The sequence below is a fragment of the Dreissena polymorpha genome, chromosome 12 (assembly GCF_020536995.1).
Source record: "Dreissena polymorpha isolate Duluth1 chromosome 12, UMN_Dpol_1.0, whole genome shotgun sequence".
Lineage (NCBI taxonomy): Eukaryota > Metazoa > Mollusca > Bivalvia > Myida > Dreissenidae > Dreissena > Dreissena polymorpha.
In genome coordinates, this window is record NC_068366.1 from 62,232,342 (window position 1) to 62,250,247 (window position 17,906).

At 37.7% G+C, this 17,906-nt stretch overlaps 2 protein-coding genes across 7 annotated transcripts in view; one reads left to right on the plus strand and one right to left on the minus strand.

The window, feature by feature from the left end:
• The window catches only part of LOC127853276 (cholinesterase 2-like), a 310,270-nt gene that overhangs the window by 62,126 nt on the left and 230,238 nt on the right, over window positions 1-17,906 (minus strand). The window contains exon 4 of one of the 6 annotated variants that reach the window (XM_052387648.1): window positions 16,116-16,179. The exons of the other annotated variants lie outside the window; for them this stretch is intronic. Coding sequence (XP_052243608.1) covers window positions 16,116-16,179 — 64 coding nt within the window. The remainder of the gene's footprint in view (window positions 1-16,115; window positions 16,180-17,906) is intronic. 6 annotated transcript variants of the gene reach the window in all.
• Window positions 1-17,906, plus strand: part of LOC127853278 (cholinesterase 2-like) — a 100,524-nt gene that overhangs the window by 46,540 nt on the left and 36,078 nt on the right. The gene's annotated exons all lie outside the window — the stretch shown is intronic.

A 17,906-nucleotide genomic window follows, 5' to 3' on the forward strand; every position in this document is an offset into this window, starting at 1 on the left:
ACACATGTCAGTTTAATAGAAATTTACTAGCATCCGCGGGATAAGCGCCACGTGTGTTGTCTCGAATGAACACCAGTAAATTACATGCCTATTTAGCGGTGCATTTACACCAGTTTGAAATCATTAAATTTCTCGGGCATTTTCCGAACCCTTATCGGTCTGTCTTTACCCGCAGATGATACATTAATTTGACAATGTTCACTTTTAGAATTGTTTACATTTGAGTCTGTCTGAGGATTTTGTTCATTCATTTTTTTCATATGCGTTACATTTCGCCGATACTCGGTACCATCATCGGCACGTACAACCACGCTATTCCCGTTCTTATCTATAACCGTGTACTTATCGGAACTGAACGGAGTGTCGAGTTTATTGTTTCTATTTCGCTTCAAAAGAACCTTGTCGCCTGGTACAATTTCGCTCTCTTTTGCATTTCGTTTCGCGTCGGAGTATACTTTCCCTTTCCCCTTTTTCTCGGAATCACGATCACGTATTTCGCTATCTTCCCGCCTATACGTATTAATTTTAGAAACACATGTTCTTATCTTACGACCGAACAGCATCTCAGCAGGTGACATACCCGTTACTGGATGGGGTGTGCTTCGATACATTATCAGGTAATCATCGAGGTCTAATCGCCAATTACGATTTTGACTTTGAGATATGCGTAATCGCTTTAGTATTGAACGGTTCTGACGTTCAACCTCCCCATTTGCTTGCGGCCACAAGGGAGTATTTCGCCTGTGTTCGATTCCTTGAGACTGCAAATAATTTTCGAAATACTCGCAAACAAAACTACTAGCATTGTCTGTACGTAGAGATAATGGCAAGCCATGCGTCAAAAAATCATTTCCTTAATATTGACACTAGTTTTTCGCTAGTTATTACTTTGGTGACCTCAAGCTCTACATACCTACTGTAATAGTCGACACAAACAAAAATGTAATCACCCGATGGTAACGGACCGAATACGTCCGCGGCTAAATCTTGCCATGGGGCACTTGGTAGCTCGGTTCTCGTCATCGGTTCGGGATTTGTTGACTGGCTTACCAACTGACAGCCATAACACGTTTTACAGTAATGTTCAATTTCCTTATCAATACCCGGCCACCAAACTTTGGTCCTCAAGTTGCTTTTCATCAACACGATTCCCGGATGACCTATGTGACCTAAGTCTAATACGCGTTTGCGTAATTCACGCGGGACAAAGATTCGCGTACCCCTAAGTACTAAGTAACCAATTACACACAGTTCATCTTTGATATGTATGAACTGATTTTGCTCGTGTTTATCCCACGTCCCGTTCGTCACGCTTTCGCGTAATCTGCTTATCTCATCATCACGAAATGATACCTCTTCTATTTCTCGAGTGGTCATAGCACTGGGTGTTGCTTCGCGCGCAACAAATTTAATGTATTCGTGGTCATCTACACTATCTATTGTCCTAGAACTTTGCTTGACAGTGCGTCTGCAATATTGTCTCGACCGTTCACATGTTTAACCGTAAATCGGTACTGTTGCAGCCTAAGAACCCATCGCTCAAGTCTAGCGCACGGTTTTGACCTTGGTCCGTAAATGTATTCAAGTGGCTTGTGGTCAGTAAGAAGCTCGAACTCGATACCATAAAGCCATGGATGAAAACGCTCTAATGCCCACACTACGCTTAAACCCTCTTTTTCAGTTTGTGAGTATCTCCTCTCAACATCAGTTAAGCTTCTACTGGCATAACTTATTACGCGGTTTTCGCCATTTTGAACCTGCACGAGCACAGCACCTAGTCCTACTGGACTCGCATCGACTATGACCTTTGTCGGCGCGGTTTTATCGTAATACCCCAATGTTTCGGCACATGCTAGCCTTCTTTTTAATTATTGAACGCGTCCTGTTGAGACCGACCCCATTTAAACACCGTATTCTTTCTTAACAGATCATTTAACGGCGCGGAAATCGTAGACAGATTCGGAATGAATCTTGCGCAAAAATTCACTAAACCGAGGAAACTTCGAACCTCGCTCGCGTTTCGCGGCTCAGGCGCGTTTACTACAGCATCGACCTTGACCTGCGTTGCTCCTATCCCTCTCTCAGACAGCTCATGACCCATAAACACTAACTTATTCATGTAAAATTGACATTTTTCCTTGTTGAGTGTAAAACCTTTGTCTCTTAATACACATAGCACATTATTTAAACATTTATCATGTTGTTCTTTCGTTGCAGTATGGACAATTATGTCATCGGCAATGCTGTTAACACCCTCACAGCCTTGCAATGTTTGTTGCAAAATCATCTGGTACATTTCTGGAGCACATGTTATTCAAAACATTAAACGTTTATACCTGTATAGTCCACTGTGTGTTGTAAACGTTGTGATTTCTCGCGATTCTGGGGACAGTTCAATTTGATGATACGCGTTTTTAATGTCCAGTTTGCTGAAATACTTGCTGTTATTCATTTCCTGCAACACTTCGTCCACTGTTGGTATCGGATACCTAGTCCTTTGTATAGCTCTGTTTGCCTGCCTCATGTCAACACAAAGTCGAATGTCGCCATCATTCTTTGGTATTATGACGACAGGGGACACCCACTTCGACGGTCCACTTACGGGTTCAATGACATCTGAGTCGAATAATTCTTTGATTTTAGCTTCCAACTTCTCTCGTAAGTGATATGGCACGCGTCTGGTCGGTTGCACTACAGGTGTTACAGCCTGGTCAATGGGCACTTCAAGTTGATAACCTTTCAGTTTTACAAGTCCCGTAAATAATTCGTTGTAATTATTAACAACATCCGATATTCCCGGGGTTTCCATTTGACGCACTATTTTAAGTACGCCAAGTCGCATAGCTGTATCACAGCTTAATAAGGACTGTCCAGATCCCTCAATGACAACAAATTCTGCATCATCTACCGCTACACCCTTGTAAACAATCGTTGTCCAAAATACACCAGCAGTCTTCAGTGGTTCCTTAGATCCATAGGCATACAGTTTGGCTCGTCCCTGCATTTTATGTCATTTCGTTTCAAGAACTCCCACGTTTTCCTATCCACAATGTTGCAGCTGGAACCGGAATCAATGATCGCCTTTATTTGTACACCACCAATTTCGACCATTATCGATGTTGCTGTCGGGTACTTATTTTGTACAGTTAACGTGAACTGTCTGTCATCAGTTGTGTCCACAACTTGACGCACAGTAGGCGGTTTCTTTTTCGACTTTTCACCCGATCGGCATTTAATTGCAAAATGTCCTATCTTGCCACACTTATTGCAGTGCTTTCCACGCGCTGGACACGTGCTGTCTTTTGCAATGTGACCCCGTTTCCCACATTTAAAACATTGAACGTCATTCTGAATACGATTTTTCCGTGCAAACGTACCTTTTGTTGTTCGGCTTGTTGTTGTGTTTACCGACTGTGGGCTTTGCTCAATGCATTTTGCCTGATGTTCAGCATTTTCTAATGTTCTCGCAATGGAACGCAATTCTGTCAGAGTTAAATCCCGTCCTTTTTGCAGAAGTTTCCGTCTTAATTCACTTGAAATGCACTTCTCAATCACCTGATCTCTAATTTGCTCATCTGTGTTCTCAAATTCACACGTCTCTGCTTTCTGTCGCAACCGTGTGATATATTGATCCACGAATTCTGTCGGCGACTGATCTAACTTCCGGAACATATGTCTTTCGTAAGGAACATTCGATTGTGGCGCGAAATGCTTGCTTAGCGCATCGACGGCTCTAGCATAAACGCGTGCTCCCTCTCCTTCCGGCAAAGTATAGAATACATCCTGCACTTCCATGCCAGCCATGTGAAGCAACAATGCATGTTTACGGTCATTGTCTTTAATTCCTTTCCCGACAACATACAGTTCAAACGCTCGAAACCAACGTTTCCACTTTGCCGCTAATCCCGACGGTTCACCATGCACATCGAATCGGGGCAAAGAGTCGTTTTCTTTTTCCATCATTTAAGACAATGTAATTGAACGTTTAATATCCTCGTCGCCAATTGTAGTGTTTCATCTACAGAATACACTAGTTAGCACCATTAAAGGAACTCCATTTAAGGAACAAACACCATTCAAGGTTATACTGGTTTTATATACATCAGTACTCGTCAAGCATACAAAACAGTCTCTCCCTGAACATGCTATCCAAGAGGCATTCATGCCGTAGGCGTGTCCTGCAAGTAGGCGTGGCCAGTGCAAGCTATACCACAATAATGTACATAGAACATCTGTATTAACTTAACATGAAAAAATTCATTTTTGAAAAAGACATTGGCATGTTTTGAAGATATATTTCAAATCAATTTTGTAAACGATTTATGTAATAACTCTTAACTCGTTGGTGGGTAACTCACAACTTATTTTATGTATAGATTCACACAGATATAAACCTCAATACAAATAACTCATGCCTGCATGCTTTAACAAGACAATACGATTGTGTCCCTGGAATTACAATACATGACATATCTTTTCTTTTTTTTAAATGATAAATTCATGATACATCAACTTCTCTATCATTACATATACGAATAGGTTTATAATTTGTTGATAGCATAACCTGACGAAACATATTATATACTTCTCTGTTCATAAAATCATAATGGGAATTTTTCTTTTAAACCTCAGAGTTTTAAATTGTTATTGAAAATAGAACATTTCATTTAAACAAAATTCAATTTAATTTATGCAGAACTTCATTTTAATTAAATATTGAATAGAAATTGATAAAATCAAGTGAACAATTTTACAACAAATAAGACACAATTATTCACTTAAATACATGTTCCCTGAGTTTTGAAAATGTTTCGCTGTTTTCACAGATTCAGGCTTTGTTCAGGAATAAATGTATGTTTAACATATGCCAGATACAATAAATGTCGGGTTTCAGCTAGGAAATGATAAAAAAACGGTGATCACAATGAAAACAAGCTAGAAATTAGACACTTAGAAACAATGAAGTGTTGGATTTCCGTGAGAAGAATTTTTTTTAAACAATTTGTTGTTAGGAGAAAAAAAACCTGAATCTTTGAACATTAACCAAGATTTTGATATGATAAAATAAATGTGTACAAACAACATCAAAACGCGTAATTATTTCGAGATAACATGCTATATTGCCCAATACAATGCTATTATGATATATGAAATACAAAATACGTTTTGGGTAGAAAGTATACTTGCTACACTACTTTAATTAAAATAACTTCTATGCACAAAACTATTACATGAATTTTGTGTAATCCACTAAGATTATTAGTTTAAAAATACTATGTCCTTTTTAAACGTAAATGTTATGGATATATTTTCGTAAATTAAATAAAATGTATCATAAATGATATTGATAATAATACAACACGAACTTTCTGTGTTATATCGTCACACCAGTAATTATGTAACGGAATTATTATGTCCAAGCCACACTTTAACACCCATTATCTCTGAGATAACTTGGTGATTTCACTGCTCGTCCTGAACGCGTAGGGATTTGTTCTTTCGCGTTGTTTCGCTGCTGTCTGAATGTTGTTTCACCAGTAGCTGCTCTCTTGGAAACTCTCTGTCGTTTGTTGGCAAATTCCTGTCGTTCATTGCACATCTATGTTGCTCATTTACAATTTTCTATCGTTTTGTTGCAAATCTCTGAAAACCATCGGTAATTTTGGCATTGTTTCATCGTGTGTTTCAATGCCTTGTTGGTTTTCGTGAGCATAGACGTGTTACGCCGATATTCATGTTCACGTTCGCTAGCCTTAACGATGTGCGAACGAGGATATGGCGATTTTTGCACATATTCTGCAGGGCTCCACCCTGTTAGTGTTTTGATTCGTACTGCATCATTTTGCATCAGGTCTTCTTTTACCTTTGCGTGTCTGTCGTAGTAGAATTTATGTTTGCATCTATAATCATTCAATTGTTACGCAATCTTTCCTGTTTGGTCAGCTTGGGGTTTCCGCAGCCCTGTCGATATTGATATGATAGTTCTAGCTCTCCTATCCGCTAGCCTCTGCATCGGCGAACCTACTTCATCATCTCGAGGAGTGGTACGCAATTCTAGCAAGCACAAGTAAATGTCATCAAATGTCTCAAAAAATTTCTTTGTGAGATTCTTCACCGTTCGAACAGCTCATCCAGCCAAACCGTTTGATTCCTGGTATAGTGGAGATGATGTCACTTGTTTAATGTTGTATGAATCCACACATAATTTGAATTCTTGACATGAAAATTGTGGACCGCTGTCGCTCACAAGTGTGTCCATGATGCCATATCGTGCTTATTAGCTTTCCTTTGTTTCACTATTGTACTTGTTTTTGTATCGTGAAGTAAAGGTGATACTTCGATGAAGTTTAAGTAATAATCTACCATGATCAAGTAATGATAACCATTGACTTCAAATAAGTCTGTGCCAACTTTGTTCCATGGAAATCCTGGTACAGTTTGCAAAATGATTGTCTCTTTTGCTGGCTTGTTTTTGCATGTCAAACATACACTGAATTTGCTTACTTCATCTTCTATTTGCTTATTCATACCACGCCAATAGACCAACTATTTGGCCCTTCTCTTGCAATTCACAATTCCACGATGTAATTTGTTTATAGCTCTCGTTGTTTCTCATCTGAGACTCATTGAAATGCAGACACTCTGACCTCTGTACAAAACGCCATTGTACACTGACAATTCATCTCTAAATTCCCAAAATGGTCTTGCTTCATCTGCAATTAATTGCTCGTTTCTGGCCATCCTGATATGATTATTTGTTGTACTATCTGAAGCTGGTCATCATCTGCTTTTGCATTTCCTATCTTTTCATGATTTGTACAAGCATATAGTTTCGCAACGAGTACCATCAGCTCATCATCCTTCCTTTGTTTCTCTTTTTCATGTTATGGCATTTTGCTCAGGCAATCTGTTGGCCCTTTTCTTTTCCTTTCTTATGAATTAATTTGAAATCATATGGCTGTAACTTCAGCATCATTCGTTTTATCCGTCATGGTGCCGTATGAATGGGCTTCTTCATTATGCTTTCAAGTTGTTTGTGATCGGATTCCAATGTGATTCTTTTATTCCCGTACAGTAGTTTGTGAAATCGCTCGCAGCCAAATGCTACAGCCTAAATTTCTTTTTCTATTTGAGCATACTTCTGTTCTGCTGATGTCAGAGCATGAGATGCATATGCTACTACACCATTTCTTTGAATTATTGCCGCTCCTAAACCTCTCTTAGATGCGTCAACTGTTAACGTAACCGGTCTTGATACGTCAAAGTAACGTAAGACTTCTGTTGACGTAAGCGCCTCCTTGATCCTTTTGAAGGCTTCTCTAGCTTCGTTTGTCCAATTCCAATTTTCGTTTGTTTAAGGTCTTGTAGAGGAGCATTCACTTCTCTCAATCCAGGAAAGAATTAATCAACATAGCAAAGCAAGCCTTGTATCGTAAGCAATTCAAGCTGGTTCTCGGTCTCTTTTATTTTTACTGTTGCCGCAATGCGTTCCTCTGTCGGTTTAAGCCCCTCTCCTGTCAGTTTGTGATCAAGGTAACTCATTTCAGGCTGTGCAAATAAACACTACTCTTTGTTGAGTTTTAGATTAATGCTTCTTGCTTGTTCAAGTACAGCTCGTAGCCTCAAATTATGTTCCTCTGTGCTATTTCAATCGACCAAAATATCGACAACAACGATCTCTACACCATCCATTGCTCAAAAATGCTTCTCCATTTCTCTCTGGAACACTTCACTGGAACATCGTGCACCCATTGGCATTCTAAGATATCGGTATCGATCGTATAATGGTATGTTAAATATTGTGAGTTTTGAGCTCTTCTCAGTCATTTTCACCTGAAAATAACCCATGTTCGCATCCAGTTTATTGAAATATTTAGCTTCCATGCAATCTTATTGCAACTTCATGAATTGTTTTCATTGGATAGTGTTCACGCATGATCGCCTTGTTCAGATCAGCTGGATCAATACATATGCGAACTTTGCCATTCTTTTTTCTGACGCACACCATGCTATTCACCCATTATGTCGGCTCTGTTTGTTTTGCTATTATTTTTCATTGCTCCAGATGGTCTAACTGCTCTTTCAGTTCATCCCGTATAGCACTAGAACTGAACGAGGTGCATGTACCACAGGTGCCACTGTCTCATTGATCTTGATGCCATACTCCCCTGCCAAACAACCAATTGGATCGCCTTGAACATATGTGAATTCTTCAGTTGCTCTATTTCAATCTGTGTACTTTTTACTCTCATGATAAGGCCAAGTTTCACTGAATCATTTCTGCCCAACAAATTTAAGTTTCTCTGTCCATCAATCACTTGAAATGTTAAATGGTGCTTCATGTCATTGTATTTGCAAGGTAAATTATATTTCCAAATGCCTTGATCAGCGTTTCGCTTACACCATTTATGCGGTCATTACTCTGTAATTTTGTGAATTCCGCACAAAATATCTCAGCAATTCGTCTCGAGAGCACTTTGCATAGTGCACCACTGTCTATCTCCAAACGCAAATGTTTGTTGTTGACCTTCATGTTTACTGTCAACTCTTTGTAACTCGTTTCATCGCCGTTGTGTTGTACTGTGTAAACATAATTTGTGGATGTATATTGGTCGAACATATAAAATATTTCTTCTTCTTCTGCATTGTGTGCACCAACGTTAGCTGGACCACGATCATAGCCACGGCTTGGCCTCGTGTCACCATTGTGCTGCCACTTCTGACATTATGTAATAACTCTGAACTCGTTGGTTGGTTACTCACAACTGACTTTATTCATAAATTTACACAGATATAAACCTCAATTCAAATAACTAATGACTGCATGATTTAACAAGACAATACCTTACATTACAATATTCTTTACAAATACAATACATGACAATTATGAGGCAAGATACTACGCACGATTTATTTAGTTCTTTTGAGAAAGAACAATTAATTTGAAAATAGACAAATTTGTCTTTAAAAAGCATTCATTGTTTCAGACATTAGGTATGTGTAAAGGTTTTCCGCAGAGAAAAGGCGAAATATAGATTAAAGTAGTACTTATATCAAACAGACAAATAATTTGAAATTGAGGTAGAATCAAAATAAGTAACGGGTAAGTGTTGGTATTTTCTGCATTAAACAACAATTACTCAATTCAATGCTTTTTTCAAATCTCGGTTATTACCGAAATAACCAACCTAAGTCTCAAATTATTTCTTAAGTTTACATAATATGGTCATTAAAAAAGATAATGCGTAAGTTGTATCGTATGTTATTCCGTTATCCGCCGTATTTATTGTAACAATTTATTGTAACATTTAATATTTTGTTTAGTTGATAACAGTGCACTTCACGCTAGCATAGCACTTTTATCAGCTGTTTTTTACAAATTTGTTCACAGTCCGTATGATAATATATCAAATTAACACACAAATTTAAAAAAAGGAATATTCGTCACATAATGTACCCAATTAAGTATATTATTTGCACCCTTGCATGACAGACTATAATGTTGAACAGTAGATTTGGTTCACAAATAAACGACATATAGGACATCAAATACTTCTTTCCATGAAACTCGAACGATCTTATTGCATTGCAAACAGACCTGATTCCGTTCTTGTGCATATCATCTATGAAAAGCCAAACTGCATTTACAGTATAAGCTCAAATGACGATAGGCCATTCTGGCTTCGAAACGACGTTTAGACTTACCTAACACAGACCTCGATATGCTGCAAGATGGAACGCACTTCGGTTCAAGTCTAGAGATCGCATCAGACCTCGATATGCTGCAAGATGGAACGCACTGCGTGTCTACTCTAGCGATTGCAACAGTTTAACTAATCGATGATTTAAAGTTTTTGGTTGTTCATGTATATAATACGAGATACTGATGTTGCGTTGTGTATTACATTATGTAATAATTTTAAATAACAAAAATATACACAAAATACAATACATCCTCGGTAAGGATGCAAAATAAACATGTTTATAATACGACAATGTTGTCTTGTTTTGCATGAAAAATTGCTAGAGCTGGCAAAATGACAATAGACACGTTAAAAATATAAATAGGCACGCACATATTTAACGATTTTTTACATTTTAAAAATTGACTGTGAAGCTGTTGTATAATATCATTTCAAAATAATGCGCAATAATTCCATTTATGTAAATATCGATACCATTTATTTAATTTACAATTACTATACGTAATGTGGTAACATTTTGTAAGGGCATCGCATACAATAAATCGATAATCACCAATTTAAGGGATTTTCATTAAGGTAGTGTAACACCATTACAAGATTCATATTAAAATAAAAATTCGTTCGGGTGCAACCTGCAACAATTCTTCTCACATTTACATTTATTGCTTTGATGTATTATGAATATTGCTGGGCCAAGTGTGAGGTTGAGCGCTCTATAACCAGGTTTAAACCCCCAATGCTTTGCATTGACCGTTCCAAGGCGGTGACCCCAGCTTTATTCATATTTTGTGTTTATGTTGGTTTGTATTGTGCTGTATTGTGCTGTTTTGTACTGTTTGGGCAATCGGTCACTTGCCTTAAATAAAGGACCAACTAATTGTTTTTAATGAAAATTCAATACTGCTCCAGCAGCTGGAGTTTCACTTCTTTATATTTGATAGTTTTCGGAATGGGTTCGATACTGATTAATTTGTGTGTATTGTAAAACATCCAAACAAAAACACCCTGATAGAGATTATATCAAGATATCAAGTGCAAACGGCTCCAAAAGTTTTATTAGAAGCAATTCTCGTATCTCTACGGCACATCAAATGTGGTACCCATTAATCGGCGGGATATGTGTGGGAAGTCTGCAAACTTATTTTCCCAGGGCTTGGCTATGTAAATCAAGATATGAATTTTAGTTAGGTATTTGCAGAAATATTCGAGGGACCTACCAAAAGTCCAGAATAAGTTTGACATTAAAAAGCAAATGAAAAGAGACTGAAACATATGTTCATAACAAATATTTGATAAAAAATAACAGTTTTTAATTTTTTTTTCATGCATTTTGTATTACACAAATCGAGAAAATAAAGAGGTTTTTTTAAACAAGAAATGTCTTTAAAAAAGATATTCGGCATATAACCTGACCTTGAAATATAGTTAGAAAGAAAATAAGTTTTTAAATAATTAAATTGGATACAAATGTTTAATTGTTGTTGTTTTTGCACTTGTTATTCGCATATACACCGCATGAAATGTGTGTTATTTAGTGCACGTATATTCAAACCAGACAATAGTGTTCGTAGGTAATAAATAAATAAATACTGAAGATCGCATCATGTGTCCCCACATGGCTTATAATGAGTTTATTTCTTCACCAACGAAATATATGGTACACTAATACTTTGTTAACACACAGTTTTCTATCGAAAAGCCAAATCACACTTTCAAAGCCGCGTCATGCGAAAATGGTTGTTATGGCGTTTCGGCAAGCGAAGCTCAAGCCAAGTCTGCGCAATTGCGCAGTGTGGTCAGGAGCTGCGCTGTCCGCTATAAAATCACGCAAGGTTTCGTCGTCACATGAGGTATATCCAGACCAGAGATGCGCAGGCTGGGCTATAACTACGCTGGCCGCATAAGGAATAAGGCCCATTTACGCATGACGTGAGTCTTAAAGAATCTCATTGCTTATTGTAAATGAAACAACTAAATTAAAGTCGAATTGGTTAATTTATAACAAACTGACAAATTTCGGTAGCCTATTTAGGCTTTCAGGAACGATTTCCAGTCGGGTTGACCGAGTACGGCAGCGAAATGGATTTTAACACGAATTATAACTGGGCCAAAATGTGTGTCTATGTGTCGTATGAACATACAGAAAGTAGTTTGCAATTCCCTACAGGTAACAATATTACATCCTTAATTTTGTTTACAAACGCAGTGATGTAGCAAATGTTCTGTGTTTTTTACTCTCGAATTAGCAAATGAAATATTCGAATGCATTCATTCGGGCCTGTTGGCGTTATGTTAAGGTTATTTAAGGTGAAAAGCTTGGTTAAACAGGTACGCCGAAAAAGAATACACATATGTTAAACCGTTAGAAATTCACGTTACTTCAGGATTTTCCCTCTTCTTACACAGTTTTTGTTTTGTTGGATCGCAGCTGCAGGTAAAATTATTCCAGTTTTCTGTAAGCGCTGAATAGCGACTAATCTGCGAATATATGTATTATAAGTGTTAATAGCAGCACAAAAAAAATAATGAAGCTCTCGGTTTTCTTTGTTATGTGGATTGGTATACTCTCTAAAGAAGTCTGTTGTTTTCCCGGCAATCGAATTGAGGAAAGGCTTAGATACGTACAACATATTGTAGAGGACCTAAGAAGAGAACTTAAAACTGAAGTTGACTACAGACGAGAGGATATCGCAACTTTGTATGCCAAATTAGCAGGGTCTTCTGGACTCGATGCGCAATTTCTCGATGGACATTTTCTCGTGAAATAGTCGAATGCATTTTTCTGATGATATATCAACAACGAACGACCAACTAAATAATTCTATGACACAGTTCAGAGAAGAAGCGGTAAAAATAAAAGAACAATTACTGCTGGAAATAAAACACATGGAGGACATTTATAGTCAAAAGATATTGTCACAATCGGAGGAAAAAGCACCCGATTTCAGGAAATCAAGTATGAAAGTGAAGTCTTTGATACAGAGTATGAACACATCTTTGGACAATTTCACCTCTCATGTAATGAATTATACAAGTACGTTTCAGAATGTTTTCAACACATTTGCTGAGACACACGAAAATAAAGACAAAACAATTACGAAGCGACCTACATCTTGTAAAGATGTTAATAAAAGTGGGATCCACACAATATATCCCGACTTTAAGCCCGCATGCATTCCTGTATATTGCGAGATCAATGAAGACAAGGACTGGCTCGTAATTCAGCGTCGCAAATACGGAACGGTTGATTTTGAACGGTCTTGGGACGAAAACAAGGCGGGATTTGGTGATATGAATGGTGACTTCTGGCTGGGTAACGAGTACATCTACCAACTAACTAAATTTCAATCGCGTCAGTTGCGAAAAGACATTGAGACATTTGAAGGGGAGAAGGTCTATGCGATGTATAACGAGTTTGGTGTTTCGTCAGAGGCTGGAAAATATACCTTGAAGGTTGGCGGAAACAGTGGAGATGCTGGTGATCAGTTAGCGTATCACAATGGACATACGTTTTCGACGTACGATGCACACAATGAAGTTGATAGTCGCTGTTGTGCTTGCCTATTTGGTAGTGGCTGGTGGTATAGTGGCTGTTATAGTTGTCAGCTGAACGGAAAGTACCACTACAAGCATGATAGTGTATATGGAAATTACATAGTTTGGAGCGGTTTGTCGGGCAGTCTCAAATACGTAGAAATGAAAATGCACTAAATTGTTGTTCTTATGTGCTTTATTTTATTTTAAAACATGCTTGAACGCTTTTTATTTATGAACAGCAACAGCTGTCTATTTTTTGCAAACATTTTATTGAACTCGAGACTGTGAGTGTCTTATTAAAGAGTGCATTTATTATTTGTGATGTTTCTTCACTGTCAACGGTAATAGTATGTTCAATTATAGACATTGTCACAATATTTAAAATCACGATACATTCAACGTACGATGCAGACAATGATAATTATAGTGGTGGCTGTTGTGCTTGCGATAGGGGCAGTGGCTGGTGGTACAATGTCTGTTCACATTCTCAGCTGAACGGAAAGTATCACTACAAGCATGATACTATACCCTCTTCAAATTTAATATACTGGAGCGGGTTGTCAGGCAGACAAAAATACGTAGAAATGAAAATGCTCGTGAATCGTGGTACTCATGTTTTGCAGTTTTTTTATTTTGTAAATAAAGGTTTAAACGTCTTTCATTCATCAACCAAATCTTCTGTAGATGTTTTGCAAATATGTGTGTAGCATGCCAGACTTTTTGTGTTTGTACTTACGAGCTAGATTACATGTTTAAGGATAAACATTATCCCAATAACTCAAATAACGGCACAATCAAATACGTTTTCGAAGACATTTGTTAATTTTCTGTTGTTGGTTGGTTGTGAAATCTTACATCAAGACTTTTCTCATATCAATTATTTAAATTGGTGCGTTTTGGATAAAAATAGAAGAGTACCGATTGTCATAGCATAAGTTGGTATGTCCTATTCAAGTTTTGAATTAACTGGAGACTTATGGAAATGTGAATAAATTTAATGGATTACATGGGCAGTAACGTACTGTTTAGGAATATATCTTTTAATAACTGTATGACAATATGTTATATACTAAAAATTGTCTTAAGATCTACGTACAGTTTTTATTACAATATTGTGAATTGCATCTTATAACATGCTCTCATATCGTCAGAATGGAATGTTTGAGATGTTATTCTCGGATACACTCCGATGTGTATCTCTATAATTGTTTGATCATGTACATAAATTGTTATGGTGGACCCTAAATAAATGTATGCATTTGATATTGTTGTTGTTGCTTTGAGACAAACCCCCATTTCAATGTTTTATCTAATCGTCCATTCTTTGCCAAGAAACGTTTCGAGAATGTGAAATAACATCCAGGCAACTGACTGTCATGACTTCGGACAAACGTTTGGAAACAACGTCCTTGTGATCGCTGCACAAAATGACATTTTTGGGAACTAATTCGGCCTCTTTCAGCGCATTTTGTTGCATCTCTAGACATTATTATGGTGTAAAGGAAATCTTTCTTTATGACTGGTACGTTGGCGGCGCCCTATATTTAAAATACGTTTGTCAGAACATCCAGTACTACTTCACCACGTTTATCTTATTATTTAACAACAAAAAGAAAGCAACCGGCCGTATATGTCTGGATACTTGATTTACCATATATGGCAGCATCCGATTGACAAAATTGCTCCACAGTTCAGCTTTCTACTTTACCGCGGATCAGTCTCATCAAAATGACGAGAGTTTCTCTCAAGCGCTTAGAGCCCCATTCTTATTCATGTTATCGAAAAAGAAAACAACACACACAATCACTCACATATTAAATTGCTTCAATTTCGAAAAATGAATACTGTAGTCTATATAATTTTGTTTCTTTTGCATATATAAACAGAAAAATAACAACAATGTGATGTTAGTACAAACACTATTAAGAAAATAAAGCATATGTGCAGTAGGCGTGTAAAAATGAGGCCCAGTCAACAGAGATTAGAATTTGTGTCCACACTTGAAATTGAGGTTAATGAGAAAGCTGTCGGTCCGTGTATTATGTCACAGTGCGAAGAATCCACCATCAGCCGCTCGAAGGTCCCCAACTACTACCGAGCTAGAGGCACATGAAAACACGTTTTGGGTGTTTTTATGTCTAATTATCAAGGATTCAAATGACTCATTAGGGGTTTAAATTTTTGTGGTTACCAATACCACACGGTAATAAATCCATTAGTGTTATCTTCAACAAGCAACCGCATGGTGTGGTTAAAAACTATTGTGTATACTATTTCATCGAATCAAATGCAGTCTTAAAAAAGACGCATAACACTTTCACATAGATGATTAAAAGTCATTTTTAGCAGGGACCATATATTTAAAACACAAAAGGGTTATCTCTGCATACTTTAATTGCAGTTCACAGTTTCTGGAATATTACATTACACAAAACAATTAATCAAGCTGTTAATTTACTATCGAAAACACTTTGCACACATCATACATTTATAATTTCATAGCAATTAAAGGTTTGTTCTGTGAAATTTTCAAGCTCGTAAATTTGTGTTTGACAGTCAATTAATAACGTTTTATAAATTGCCAATAATATTGAACATACTAGTTTGATGCTAATTTGCGGATTGTTAGCGTGAAATTATTATGAAATAGGAAACATTGCATAACTATCTATCTCATTTACCACTTCATAAAGAAAGCCTGAAATATTGTTCCACACATTTTATTCACGTATATGGATACAACAGCATGAAAGCGGTGCTTGTATAGTGCTTTATGACAGTTGAATATATATATACAGGAACAGTGCTGAAACCAAATCGAATACAATTGTGAGGGTTAATTGTCACGAAATTATTTCCCATTTATGATTTCAGGTACGTGAACCGTCCCTGTGCCGTGTGCTTGGGGGGTCTCCATAAGGGCTATTGTCGGTATGAGGTCCGACCACAGCTGCATCCGGCGCGCTTCTAATCTTGATCCCGGAAGTGCTCCCTGATTGGTGAACTGCAGGAAGCTCTGAGAGTTAAGGTCATACTCGACCCAAGTGGCGTTGGTAAACCGGCGTGCATCTTCCGGTTGGTTCGGGCCACTGTAGATTTAAAGAAGATATTTACATAACTTCATCAATTAAAAAATTTGCTCCATAATAAAATAACAATATGTTATTGACTAAAATTGCAGACTGACAACGTTTCCGGATAAGTGAAGTTAAACAAGATGGCAACCATACGTACCCGAACAGGGCAAAGTTCGAACACATAAAACACTAACATGAGCCGACCTGGCGATGTTCTTACACATGGTCACCATACTAACCCCGACTTAGCGAAGTTCGTCCACATGGTAACCATGCCCCTGGCGAGTCGCCGCTCTTCCTCCGTGTAGTTTCCGGTACTGCGAGGTCCAGAGTACAGCGGATAGCCGAATACGTACTGAATGTCGTCTGAGTGGTAAGAACCTTGAAACGTGATTAAATGAAATTATAATTTTAAATCTAGAACATTTTTGTGTCGTTCAAAATCGAATTTCATGCATGTGCATAAGTGCCCAATCCCCATACAGCTACGCGATGCCGCTTTCCGATTTTATGTTATTTCCTGTTTAAGTCACTTCTAACAATAAATCCGGCGTATGGGGAAAGTACCGTTTTTGTTTTGGTACCATACTTTATACTCATATATTTTACCCGATTTGCCCTCAACACTCCTAAAATGTATTACCATTCTAATGATAATGTTCCTATTTACCTTTTTTGTGATTTGTAAAAAGGCGCGCAAAAGGATCATGTTAAGCATACGCCAAGGTCACACATCATAGTAGACAGTTGCCCCAGCATAACGAAGTACACGCTGTTCTAATTGAAAAACTATTTTCATTAGCTGATAAACAATGAAAAATCGACAGTCCTGTAATACCATTTTTTACAAAAACATGCGTTAATAATAACGGTAATCTTACATTTATTTTATACACCTTAGCATATTAGTTTTATCAAATACATTTACATGCAGTAGATTTATGCTGAGTATAATGTAAGCAGCGCTATTGAAAACCATGAGCTTAAAGTATCATTCCTGCACAGCGTGTGCAATCCGCATAGGGGCAACACTTTCCGCTATAATGGAGTTAAAGAATCTCTTCTAAACGAATAATGGTTTCACAGTACATATAGTAGATCTATGCTGATTATTATATGAGCAGCGCTATTGGACAACCATGTGCGTAAAGTATCGTTCCTGCACATCGTGTGCAATCCGCATAGGGACAACATGTGCTTAAAGTATCGTTCCTGCACAGCGTGTGCAATCCGCATAGGGACAACATGTGCTTAAAGTATCGTTCCTGCACAGCGTGTGCAATCCGCATAGGGACAACATGTGCTTAAAGTATCGTTCCGGCACAGCGTGTGCATTCCGCATAGGCTAATATGGGGCAACACCTTCCGCTATTATGGTGTTTTTCGTTAAAGAATCTCTTCCAAACGAAAATGCAAGTCTATGAGAGCTTTGTGAAAACCAGACATTATGCACGTGCGTCTATTGTCGACCCTTATTAGCCTATAGCTCCCCGGAATGCACAGGCTAATCTGGAAAGACACTTTACGCACATGCATTAAGCCCAATTTTCCCAAGAGTTTACATGTATTTACTTGCACACAGTCACCT